This window comes from Trichogramma pretiosum, unplaced genomic scaffold (assembly GCF_000599845.2).
Source record: "Trichogramma pretiosum strain Unisexual culture from Peru unplaced genomic scaffold, Tpre_2.0 scaffold77, whole genome shotgun sequence".
NCBI lineage: Eukaryota > Metazoa > Arthropoda > Insecta > Hymenoptera > Trichogrammatidae > Trichogramma > Trichogramma pretiosum.
The window spans coordinates 161,435-175,234 of record NW_019641667.1 but is presented as its reverse complement, the minus strand read 5'-3'; the positions used below and the strand labels follow the sequence as shown (position 1 = coordinate 175,234).

The following is a 13,800-nucleotide window of genomic DNA, read 5'->3' as shown; positions in this document are numbered from 1 at the left end:
AGTCGATTTTCTACCTTGCCTTGCCTTCGGAGGGTCCCCATAACACCAGAAATCGTGCACTTTTTCTCTGAACTTTCGAAAAATGCGCTGCCGCGATTTTTATCTAGCCGCTATATTTCTAAAATGGCAAATTTATACCGAGCAGCGATATGAAAATTGCCTCATTTTTTATTTGTAAATTATTGACTTTATAAAAGAAAGTCATACAATGAAAAGTGTTCAAATTTGTTCAAAGAATACAAGTGATTTTTTTTTAGAATTTTTTAATAATTTTTTCAGAATTTTTCAGATTTTTTTTGGAACATTTTGGGATTTTTTCGACAGGCCGGGAAATGGTCGTATTTTGCATAATTTTCAAAGTGGTCTGAAAAATTCTGAAAAAATTCACACGTATTCTCTAAACGATTTCAAATAAGTTTTTACACTCCAAATTGTACTTTTGAGTTCATATTTAGCGCATGTAAAATAGGTTCTGAGTAAAAAATGAGTGAATTTTTATACCACTGCTCGGTATAAATTCTCCATTTTAGAAATATAGGGGCTAGATAAAAATCGCGGCAGCGCATTTTTTGAAGGTTCAGAGAAAAAGTGCACGATTTCTTGTGTTATGGGAACCCTCCGAAGGCAAGGCAAGGTAGAAAATCGACTTTGAAAAAAAATTTTGAGTCAAAAAATCACGTTTTTTGTTTTTAATGGAAAAATAAACGATGATAATGTTTATTTATCGCAAAAATAACACCGGATACTGAAAGAGCATACCCAAAAACCCCTGGGTGTGGATTTTCAAGAAAATATTATAACTTTATATATAATTTTTTTACAACGGAAAATTCATGCACAAAATTGCACTTTTGCGCGTTAATGGGTTAATGAGGTTTTTTTAATTTTATCAAGCTTGGACTGTGGTCTATATAGAAACAATAATTATATTACTCTTAGCTAAAATAAAAACTATTTAAATTTGTCTCATTCTTTCATACTAATTGTGAATTACGCTTTTTCGTTATCATAACATATGCATAATTTTCTTTCAGGGAACTCTAGAAGATAGCTCATCTTTTTTATTTGAATTGATATTATTGATGAACATATAATTTTTTTAACATTATTTCTTTAACAAGTGATGAACAACTACATAGCTTGTGCAGTTAATAAGCGTCTGGATTGTTTTGAAGCGATATTACAGAATTATATCTTTAAAAAATGAGAATGATATGTGTGGTATACGAGTAAACGCCTGTGTATAGCAACGCTATTTGAAATCAATGTAGGTACACATTGAAATAAGTCGGAACCAAAACTTACTTTACTTTCTCTTTAATCATACTTGCCTACGAATATATAGCTCACAAAATACAAACATCGCCGTTTGCCAACACTGTAACCTACGAAAGTTATTGTCTACTCGCACAACTAGAACTACTCTAATTTGTCCTTTCTCATAAAAGCCTATTGAAATCCGTCAAAACCAAAATTTTGGATACACTTTCTCTCCAATTATGCTTGCCTGATAATTTTGGTGTCAGGTGGCATCTCGATCCCCTCTCGTCTGAAAAAGTGAGCGGCTGAATATAAAGCGTTAATTACGTGGCGCTACATCTTAAACTATGTAATTGGAACAAAATCTTTTAAAGAGCATCTATTGACATTTTATAGTCAGTTGATTAATTCCATTTAAAACATTTGCAAGATTCTAATATGCTTTTGAGCGATGTAACCGTGGTTTCACGTATTTATAGCTACTTCAATGGGTGCAAAGTTGATACAGTTACAACTCCAAGCGTCCCCTTCGAGGAGCTGAAAATAAGTTTTCCGTTAATAATAATTTGTCATTTTTTTCAGTCACTGGTGGAGACGAACGCATATAAGCAAGTCCCAAAACGCAGCGGCGAGGACTATGGCGCGAAAAAATTGGAATCTACATATGTATTTTGTACTTTTATGTTTTGTAAATGTATGATTTTCTAAATTTTGAAGCGAGATAACTATTGAATGTAATTTTATACTCACATTACTGTCTCATAGGGAGTACCAAGAAATAATAAAGTATGCATTTTCACAAACCAATAATTTCACGTCAATCCATTTACAAAAAATCTAACAAAAGCTTATAATATATTGTATTTTTTTGTTTTTGTCAATTTTACAGATACTCTGAGTCAATACCTTGCATAGTAATGAAACCCTTCAACGCATCAAATGAGTTATTGTTTATATAATTATTAGAAGTAAAATCATTAATAATTAAAAACCTTAATAAAAGGTTTAAGTTGAACTAAAATAGATGAGTTAGCATAATTGTTATACATTTTCATAGTAATAACAATTTAAAGTGCTACTATGACCTGAATAGAAGTGTATTAGCATTTATCTCACTAATTTTTTATTTTGAATCAATTATAAAGTATGCAATTCAATAATAAATCTTTATCAAATTGAAGGTTTTTTAAATATTCTTATCAATTTGTATCCGGTAATATTTCAATTTTAGATTTAAATTATCCGTATAAGCATTGGATTCCAGGAAATCATACAGAAATAACGATCAGGTATTGTGATTCCCAGCGAAAGATATCAGACCAGTATTATAAAGCTTCTTAGGACTTTGGTATTCTCTTGCAATTTGATTTCCTGTAAGGGATTCCCTGACAGGTATTCCCTACATGGGATTCCCGGACAGGGATTCCTTGCAAGGGATTCCTTGTAAGGGACTCCCAATTGAGATTTGCTCGTCTTATAAAAGCTGACGTTGCTCTCAAGATTCATTACAGTCCTCAACGATCCTTCGTTTAGAGATAAACCAATAGCGACGTTTGCGAAAAATCAATTTTCAATCAATCAAAGTGTGTAATTTATAAGTATCATACATTAATTTATTTAATCAAAAAGTGACTTCAGAATTTTACAAAATTTTTTGTGTGAAAAGTGAAATTTTTTCAGTAAATCAAGCGTGTAGTTTATTGAAAGAGTGTTTTAGTTTCAACCCATGAAAGATTTTCTTTTATTTTAATAAGAACTGCTCTGATAAAAATTTTGAAAATTCATTTTGCTGATTCTAATTTTTCTGTACACGTAAATAACTGTAATTCGCACTAGTTACATCGAGTGCAAACATATTTTTTTACGACATTAATTTTCATACACGTTTCAGCGATCTCGATATATTTATTAAAGATCTTTTACTTACATAGTATTTTAATATAGAGATCAATTTTTGCAATATAATTTAACTGTTGTTTGAAAGGAATCATTAGTTTAATTTCGATTATTAATGTAACTTGAGTTACTTAAATTATTGATAAAATTGGAAATTAAAAAAATTTTAATTCTGACATGCTATCTCAGAAAAAAACTAATGAAATTGTTGTATGCCTTGTTATTTTTTCAGATGGAAAAGGATACTCGTACCCCTGCTCAAATAAAAGCTGACAATGACAACCACGCAAATCAGAAAAATCCCAATCATTCGGAATACAAAGGTGATAAGGCTAATGTGGACAATAGAGCCAGCCAAATGAATCCCAGATAAAATTATCCCAACAGTGGAGGACAGAAATATACTTGTTCTAAATTTTTGCTTTTTTATACTTTTTTACTTCCGATCATAATTACTGTTTCATCATAATTTACTAGTATGATCAATTATATTTAATATTGTATGTTCTTATTTCTTTCGAAAATTCATTTATTCGACAATGTATTTCATCACTATTCAATAATACTTGCATTAAAAAAAATATTCTTTAATTTTATTTCAATTGAAACCCTTCCATTTATAATTATCAGTAACATTGACAAATAACTTTGCTCCACTTTTCATGTATCATTTGCAATCGTTGAAACAATTAAACTACTTTAATTAAAGCAGTCAAGTATAAAAAGTTGAAGAAATATCTTTTGCTAAACTTCGTAAAAACCAGATATTACTAGTAAAGTTGGTGTTAAATATTAACTGTATGTAAAGACTTATTCTTCAAGGAAGTACTTACATCGAAATTTCGGCATAAATTATTAAGTGGGAAAAAATACAGTAACTTCGATATCGTAAATTTCGAATAATCATGCATCGTCGCATATATATTTTTGCTTACGGTAAGTAATTTATTCGACCACAGTCTTTTACCTCTAGGAAAAAATGTCGGTCATTTAAATCTGCAAATGAATTTTTTCTTATTTTTCTAATACGTTTAAAAAATTAAATTAAATGTAATGAAGGTGCTCGTATTGTTAATGAAACGCTTTGATTCAGATTTTCTTATAACGAAACTTATTATTTAACTTTAAAAAACTTTTTTACAACTGCTTATAACGTATTTGCACTTTTTAAATAATACATTCGTGCATATGTAAATTTTTAATATACAATTACACTAGTAGTAACCATGGTATTGAAGATTGTGTAAATCGGAATTGAGATGAGCCAAATCATGCTGCAAATGCTGCCTTTGGAACGGATTCCACGTGTGCTGCAACTCGTGCTCGATTTCATGGTACTGATGGTCCAGAGAATGTTCAAGCCCGCCGTAATTATTGTAGTATCCATACTGTGGATTGGCCGCACGAACCACTCTGATATTACCTATGCACATATCATTTTGATAACAATTAACGACTCTAATAATCACCTCGTTCAAAGTCCGAACTTACTTGGTTGAAAAGCTGGACTCGCTGCCGCGATCGCGACCAGTGCCAAAAGTACCAAGATCTGCTTTGCCATGTCGATGAAAACTCTATGTGAAAACTTGGGATTGTACCTACACGTATAAGATTCGAGGCGAAATCGCAACTGACGCCTACACCGCGAGGCATCCTTCTTATATATTCCTTGGCTCGGTATAGGATAAACTGTTATTTGACGTTCCCCCAAGACGTGCGCGCAATAATATTGAGTTCATGGGTTTTTTAGCCTGGCATCAATACTGTTTGGGTATACATCTTCATGAATATGCTTAGAAATCGCTAAATCACCTGTTGTACGTTCGAGAGGCACATCGCACCACACATTCGCACCGCTGCTCTCGTTATTCTAATGATATCGGTAAACAGGAAGAGTGCAAATTATCATATCAATGGAAGTGTCTCGAAAAAGTGTAATCGTCGCTCATAATTCGCAACTCTTTTTAATACGACCTTGAAAGTCAAAGTAATATAGATTCGGTTGAGAAAAACCATGATTTCACAGCTCGCCATGACAACGACGATATACATTTAACAGGTAATAATAAGCTCGTTAAAATGCACGCGCATTGCAGCCTAGGCCCATTCCGCGGCTGCTTTCGATTCCGTTCGCGTATACTCACACACAAGTATATACCTGCGAATAATAAATCAGCTCTACGCACTCGGCTCGGCGCAGTTACCTGCGATGATGTCGAAATCTCTTGGTCCACGCGCACACAGACTCGAGTGTAATATTTTGCGTGCGTAAATACGAGCGCGCGCAAAAAAAAAAATATTAAGAATTGAGTGGGTAAGCAAATCTCTCATTGCGCGGCGCGTCCTATATAAATCCTCGGCAAAAATAAACTTAGTTTCAGTTTACCTCGGTCTCGCGCGAGAGCTCGAGGAACGTATTTTTCTTTCCTTTCCGTATAGAGGCTGAAAAATGATCAAATCCTGCCTGATCTGTCTGCTCGGCCTGTTGGCGGTGGCGTTTTCGGCACCGAGCGAGCAAGGTATAACGTGTATCTCGGTTGAAAATAATGGGACATGAAGAAAGTGAAGTTAAATCTTTGATTTTTTATAGTTCTCGTGCGAGTGGCTCGCGCGGCCTCTCCGCAGTACGGCTACGGCGGTTACGGCGGTTACGGACATTATCCCGGCTACGGTGGAGGCTACGGCGGTGGCCACTATCACAACAGCGGCTTGCTCGAGCACGTCATCGACCATCAGTACCACGACGTGGAGCGCGAGCTGGCTCACACCCACTACTTCCATCGCAATCCCTACAGAGAGCACCAGCTGATCCATCAGCTCGGTCATCTGCAGCACGATCTCGACGACCTTCATCGGTTCGGCCACTTGCATTAGCGTGTGATTTATGTGTTGACAAAAGAAATATGAGAATCTAATTGAATTTACTTATACTTTATGAGAGATGTAATTCGTATTGACTGTAAATAAATTAATAAATATTTAGTTTTGTAAAATATACTTGATACTTAATTATTTTTCCTCATGATAATTAGTATTTATAGTATCTCAGATTTGAGGAGAGTCTATTTACTAAATACAACTTATAAGCATTATTTTAATTAAAAAATGATGAACTAAAATGCATAGATGTATTACTTGCACTTTGTAATTAAAGAGATCTGTACCCGAGCCTAAAAATCAAAATTTTGATCCAGTTTTCTGAAACTTCTATTCAATATTTCTCTAAAAAGCTCTATGGCGACCTTAAAAACATCAAGATGAAGGTTGCCATGGAGCCTTTTAAAAAAATATTAACTAGAAGTTTCAGAAAACTGGATCGAAATTTTGATTTTTGGTCTGAGGTACAGATCTCCTTAAATAACAAAATCAAGCGTATTTGTTTCACTTTTAAAGCAGTCGAGCGAAATATTAAAGTCTGAATTTTGTATGTAATAATTTCTCAATCCATTACAATACAATAGTTACTTTGACATAAAGAATGTAATAATTAGATAAAGGGTTAGAGAAAGACTAAAAATAAAAGTATTACACATCTCACAAATTTTACCTGGTGATAATGAAAATGCAAGCTATCGTTGCAATATTAATGATAAATATGAATGCTCGATAAACCTATGAATACTCACCTCTCTCATTTAGCATTTTTAATTAATTCTGCAACCTGTAATGATAATGTTCAACAAGGAAATGAATTATAAAAAATAAAAATTGTTTTTAGAAAAAAGATATATTTTGGCAATTCTTTTCTTAATAAAATAACAGCCTCATAACATCTTCCAATGAATTAAAATATGTTCAGCTAAACAATCGGATTTTTTATTCTAATAACGTTTGAGTAAGTTGATTAGTTCATGTTCGGAGTTAATAATGGTGAGAATCATGATGATAGTCGTCGTGATGATGGTCGTCGTGGTGATCGTCATCGTGATAGTGGGAGTGCGTTTGTGGCACTGGTTGTGGGTAAGCGACGGCTGGCACAGCTACGGGTACAGCTACGGGTACGTAGACTTGTTGATGTTGGACTTCGTGATGATGATGGTCGTCGTGGTGGTGGACAGGTGCGTGTGCTACATGTACTTGGGGTTGATGGTGGACGTCGTGATGCACTTGTTGGGGTTGGTAGTGTTGCTGGTGATTTACTCCATGGTAGTGCTGGTCATCGTGATGGTCATCGTGGTGATAGTCATCGTGGTGATGAGAATCGTAATTGATGGCGCCTATAATAATACAAAGTGGTACAATTTAGATAACTTCTGAAACGAAATTATTGAGAGTCGTGGTTGGTTCAAAAGAGAAGTATAAAAATCGACTTACCAGCACTCACTGCAGCCACAAAGGCAAAGGAAACGATTAAGGCGATTTTGAACATTTTTCGATGTTTTCTTCAACAGATCGAGAACGAAACTGATACTCCAATCGTCGAAAAGTCTGGCTTTTATAGTAAAATATCAGTCTAAGAGAGGGGACAATAAGACGGGTAAATTGACACCCGTGTAAATTTAAAGAATTAAATGCTTCTATAAAATATTCCAAAGAAGCAGCGGACGATGACACCGAGAAAATAAAGATGTATTTTTTAAGCTTATTTTCAAGTGATATGTGCATTCACATAGCATTGTACACCTCCTGCTTATTCTCTGAATATTCATGAAGTATTTTAACTGGGCTATTTTCGTATTATTTATTTTATTCTGGACTATATGAAAAAAACCAGATCTTGATTTTTTATTGCAATTCATCAAGAAATAAGAGTTCACGTGAGAAATATTAACGTATCATATAGATTTAGTATCATCTTGATCATTTCTAAGATGGATTGAGGGGTAAAACCCATATAGAATTAAAAAAAATACTAAAATTCGTTCGTTTTTTCCAAGGCCAGGGTAGATCTTTCAATTTGAGACTTTGATGACTAATAATACATGTCGTGCAGTACTCGATAATATTTTCTATTTTTACATGGCAGAAATATCTTAAATTCTCAAAAAAACGTTTGATTCGATTTTGATTTTTCAACCACCGAACACTTTTTTCGTTTCTAATAAGGCCTTGAACAATAAAAAATTACCTAATGAACTTTTTCCAAGGAAGTACGCTTTAGCGTAAAAGTAAAAATTGTAGATATGGCTGCTTTTAAATAACAAGAATCAATCTTCGTCGAAAAATGTTTTGTAAAAATTAGAATAATGATCGAACTGAATATTATTTGAAGTTCCAGTGAAATTTCAGCTTAATCTCTTCGATACCTTCCATGATTTCCAGTAGTTTTAAACAAGCGTATAAAGCGCTGTGAAAAAATTAAGTTTACTATATCTTAAAATTATTTTTATCTTATAAAACCACTTGGGCATCAATCTTAACATTGTAAGGGAGCTTTTTATCACATTAGAGAAGTCTCTTTCGTGTATCAAAATTTTAACAAGTAAATTATTTCAGATGTTTGAAGGAAGGTTCTCATGAGATGTAACCGAAAAAAACAATTTTAATTTGCATTTTCAAATTTTTTATACTTTCGTAAACCCCTCATTAAATTTGTTAGGTTAATCGAATTTTAAATCAGTCGAAGTCAGAAGAACAAGCATTTGTACGAAATTCAATGGTAGTTGACTAATTTTAACGCTTTTTTCTCAAAACCATGTTTTTTAAGACAGATGGGAAAGTATCTCGAAAATTTGTTGTTACATCAAGTTAGAGTTTTTCGGAATTAGTCGGATTGTAAACTAGTAGCAGAACGCTATTATTTTTATATATTTTTTTACAATATTCAAAGGAGGCAAATGAAAGGAAAAACAAATTTTTTTTGAATCTGCTAATTTTCAATTTTTAATTTTTTCGCTTGTGAGTAGTTCAAGATGTAGTAAATTTAATATGTAAAGATCGTATAGGCCGATGCCAAGGCTGGTAAACATTTTTCCAAGTCTTTGTTTTTGCTTCATAGGTGCGTATATTATTTTTCATGGATTCCTTAGCAGAAATTGACTTTTTCGTTTTAGCCACAGAGCTAAAAAAGGTGAGTTGCAGCTGGGGTAGCATGGAAAATAATTTTTTTTGTATTTTCTTAAAGTATTATATGTTTGTGCCGGGAAAAGTAAAAAGAAGCAGTTTCTCTACAGTAGCGTTTTTATTTTTGACCCGGATTGGTTTTACCAAGATTTGAACCACTTCACCGGGGGCAGAGGCTCATGCTTTATAACGCATCTTCATCAGCTGGACGTTTTGTCACTTAGCTAGTTTCTCAGCCGGTGCTAAAGTGTTGTTTCTGTTACTCATACATCGAATTAAGCCCCCTTAGAGCCAACTTCATAAAATAGCATTAAACTTCTAATTCAAATATCTTATTCATTTTCATAACAGTGGCACATACGCTGATAGTTTTCTGGCAATGAAAATGCAAGTTTTCATTGCAACGTTAATTTAAACATGAATGCTCGATAATCCTGTGAATGTTTTTTTTATTATCTCTCTTTCATCATTTTGCTACCCGTAAAGATGATATTTGACCTGTATAGGATATGCTAGCGCTGTGAAAAGACAAAAGAAGGAATAAACCTTCAAGGGTAGTTATGTGTGCATTTATCATTGACCTGGAATGGTTTTACCAAGATTTGAACCTCGATTTGAACCATTCCACTGATGACAGAGGCGTATGCTTTACATCGCATGACCATCAGACGGACATTATTTTCTAATACTTCTAAGACTTTTGTAGTGAACTTTCTATTTTCGTCGCTTGGCTAAGCGGCTCAGTCACCGCCAATGCGTTCTTGTAAGTGTGATTAATTAAATGTCCCAACGAGCCATAAAAAGTTCCACATCGAAAATTCAAAGAAAATTTCTTGTTTTCAGGAAATTTTGTACGTTTATGCCGTGGCAAAGACAAAAGAAGCAGCTACCCTACACTGACATTTTATTTTTGACCTTGATTGGTTTATTAAGATTTGAACCACTCCATGGATGGCAGAGAGGGTATGGTTCACACCGCATCTTCATCAGCGGGACTTTTTTTACTTGGCTAGTTTCTCAGCTAGTGCGGAGGATTTGTTTTTGTGATTCATAAATCGAGTTAAGCCCCCTTAAAGCCGAAAAAGCCTTCTTAAAGAGCATTGAATTTTTCAATTGAAATATTTATTTTCATAGAAGCGGCACATGCACTGATAGTTTTCTGGTAGTGTAAATGCAATTTTTCATTGAATGCTTGATAATCCTATCGTTGTTTTTTGTATTATCTCTTATTCATCATGTTGCTACCTGTAAATATGTTATTTGGAAAGAAAATCAAAAATAAAAATTGATTTTAAAAACGAGATGTATTTGTCAATTCTTTTTTTAAAATAAAATAACAGCCTTATAAAATCATCCAGCAAATTAAAATCTTTTTATCTAAATAATAACTTTTTCTTTATTCTAAAGCTAACATTAAAGTAATTCAATTTGTTCGTTTTCAATGATGTTGGTGCATGGTTCCGGTGAGATCGTGCCAAGCGTGGTGCAATTTCGAGAGGAGACCTCCTTGGCTCGGTGGATGGTGGTGGTGTGGCTCCTCGTGGTGGTGGTGTGGGTCCACGTGGCCATGATGCACGTCGTGATGCACATCGTGATGATGGTCGTCGTGATGATGGTGATGGTCATCGTGATGGTGGACAGGTAAATGCGAGGGAGGTGGTATAAATACTTTGGGATGCTGGTGAACATCGTGATGATGATCGTCGTAATGGTGAACATCGTGATGGTGATGGTCATCGTGATGGCCGTGGACATCGTGGTGATGTAAGTCGTGGACGGGTCCAGTAGGAGGTCGGTAGAAGCCCGGATCAACTAGATGTCCGGCTTGATATTGCAAATCGCCTATAATGATACAAAGTAATGCACTTTAGATATTTTCAAAACGGAATGATTGAAACTCGCGGTTGGTTCATTGAGAAAATGTAAAAGTCGACTTACCAGCACTCATGGCCACAAGGGCAAAGGAAACTAAGGCGATTTTGAACATTTTAACTGGGTTTCAGTTAAGACGTTTGCTTCGACAGATCGAAAACGAAACTGACGCTCCGATCGCCAAAAAGTTGGCTTTTATAGTAAAATATCGGTCTAGCATATGATTATGAATTCAGTTACGAAGAGAAGGAACTATAAGATGGGTAAATTTACACCCGTGTAGCCAAGAATTGAATGCTTATAAAATATTCCAAAGAAACCGAACGGACGATGACACCGAGACAATTAAGATACATATATTTCAGACTTATTTCCAAGTGATGCATTTAAAAAAAACACTGTACATCTCCTAATTATTCTCTGAATATTTATGAAATATTTTGACTGGGTCATTTTGGTCTATATTTATTTAATACTCGACCCCATAACAACAAGATCTCGATATTTTTATTGCTATTCACCAGGAAACAAAAGTCCACGTGGAAAATATTAACGCATTATAGATTCAGTATAATTTTAATAATCACTTCTCACGTGTAATAATTCAATATTAATCATTCGAGATACTTTAAATAAAACATCGAATACTAAATTTAGGTTTTATTTTTAAATTATAACTAAGCACAAAGAGCAGAGCACGAGTAATTTTTACAAGGCTCTTCCGAATATGAAACTTTTAATATGTCAGTGATTTCTTAGTTAAGTATCAGAACATTTGCTACTATTGTGGGTAAATATTTAAGAGTAAATTTGTTAACTAAATAATTACCAATTATGAGAGCTTAACGCTTTCACGTTTAAATTAAAACAGAAAACTATCAAACATAATCAAATGATTACGTATACGACGATTGTATTTTATAAGAAAATGTTGATGTTGAAAAGGGAGCGAAACTGAAAATCAAGATAAATTAAAACGAAAAACTTCATTTCGAAATGTTTCTAAAATTTGAGTCACTTTTATTAACTAAAAATTTTAGAAAGTCGAGAAGACACATGGATGATTGTACTTTAGTTATGACTGAGAGCCAAAAATCTTTAACTGTACTGCCGTAGATTATACTTGCGAATACTTCAAGGCTTCATTGACCTCTTGCAAACCGGTTACACGGACGTTCTTCCTCAATTGATACGATTGTATATGTATCAAAATTGATAGTAGAATTTCTATAAGACTATTATACATAGCATGATTCTAGGACTAACGCAAAAGAATGTGGATTTGTTCTTAAAATTTTGGAAAAGCTCGAATATGTATTATTATAAACCAATTTTATTGATAGTATTTCATATTTACATTTTTGATTGTACAAACAGTTCAAAAGCTGTTGTCAAGCGCATAACAAACTTAATTCTACTCTTATGAAACCAACAACAAATTTTTTTCAATCGACGAAACTTTCGAAGAATTAATGATGATAGTCATGATTACCATGGTGGTGGTCGTGGTGTCCGTGATGAGGCTCGACGTGATGCTCGTGATGATCGTGATGATGATGATCTAGGGCTTCGACGTGATGATGATGGTGAGGCTCCTCGTGATGTCCATGGTGGTGGTGAACATCCTCGTGATGTCCGTGATGGTGATGGGGTTCCTCGTGGTGTCCGTGATGATGATCATGCTCGAGAACGTCAACGTGATGATCGTGATGGTGAGGGCTCACATGATGATCGTGATGGTGCTGATCGTGACCCTGTTGATACGGATTCACACCGAACTGCTGATTGGCAAAGTGATTCGCACCTTGTGGATTGGGATTGTAAAATTGTCCTTGTTGCGGGTTATATAAGTTGCCTTGATTGGGGAAAATTTGTGCTGTAAAAAAAAAAAATACATAAATCGTGGTGTTTAATTCTTATCGGGTCTAGAATTATTGACCGAACAGGAAAAACAATTTATAATTAATACGGACCTTGAGCCACAGCTGCGAGAGCGAACAGAGCGACGATGAACTTGAACATTTTTTTTGGCATCTAGCTTTATCGTCACCGCGGAGAGGATACGCTCGAACTAACGTAGTTTTTTCGAAAAAGTAACGTCTTATATTAGCTTCCAAATATAGAGTAGGGATTCCGACTTTTTGGAGAAAAAAATAATTAAATCCGCTAATTTTTGCGCCGCGCGAGCGGCGGACTTTCCAGTTCGCGTCGTCGTAGCTCGTGTCCACAATGTAATGTGTATATATGTTATATAGTACGCACGCGATATTACTCTGGGCTATTCCCCGCGCGCATGAGGCACATTTGTCAACGGGAACGACTCCAAAAGTATTCGCACGCGGCGGACACAAATATTGAGATTCTTTTTAATTTATGCGCGGTCGCTGTTTAACTCGATCAGGGTCATTTGTGAGAAATGTGCGTGTATCAAAAGAGACTCTTTTTTCCCAGTATTTATGCAAATGAGGCTACAGTTCAAATCATCGATACAGAGTCTGCGCAAATTAATAAGAACATTTTCTTTAACAAAGAGTTTATCGTTATTCAATAATGAGAGTTGTAAAAAAGAAAAATCAAATATTATCTGGATAATCAAGGATTTGTAGTAATTTGAGAATTTTAACTAGTATTATAGCATTAGTATAAGTAACAATATTTTTGTATGTGCAAGTAAATCACTTTCAAATGTTTTTTATATGCAAAATTCGATTTTATTAAACATTAATATTTCATTCACGTTTCATAATCAAATGTCTATAAAAAGGATTT

The 13,800-nt window shown here is 34.3% G+C and overlaps 3 protein-coding genes across 3 annotated transcripts; all 3 read right to left on the bottom strand.

Moving 5' to 3' along the window:
- Nucleotides 1-7,017: 7,017 nt before the first annotated feature.
- Nucleotides 7,018-7,525, bottom strand: LOC106648456 (histidine-rich glycoprotein-like). The gene is made up of 2 exons (XM_014365377.1): nt 7,471-7,525; nt 7,018-7,373 (listed from the first exon to the last, which is right to left on the bottom strand). The coding sequence occupies exons 1-2, from the start codon at nt 7,523-7,525 to the stop codon at nt 7,018-7,020; spliced, it is 411 nt and encodes a 136-aa protein (XP_014220863.1).
- A 3,072-nt stretch (nt 7,526-10,597) lies between these two features.
- Nucleotides 10,598-11,146, bottom strand: LOC106648455 (histidine-rich glycoprotein-like). The gene is made up of 2 exons (XM_014365376.1): nt 11,098-11,146; nt 10,598-11,001 (listed from the first exon to the last, which is right to left on the bottom strand). Exons 1-2 carry the CDS (start codon nt 11,144-11,146, stop codon nt 10,598-10,600), a joined length of 453 nt encoding a protein of 150 aa, XP_014220862.1.
- Nucleotides 11,147-12,500: 1,354 nt separating this feature from the next.
- Nucleotides 12,501-13,797, bottom strand: LOC106648454 (uncharacterized histidine-rich protein DDB_G0274557-like). Its single transcript, XM_014365375.1, has 2 exons — nt 13,005-13,797; nt 12,501-12,907 (listed from the first exon to the last, which is right to left on the bottom strand). Exons 1-2 carry the CDS (start codon nt 13,063-13,065, stop codon nt 12,501-12,503), a joined length of 468 nt encoding a protein of 155 aa, XP_014220861.1. The 5' UTR covers nt 13,066-13,797.
- Nucleotides 13,798-13,800: the final 3 nt, after the last annotated feature.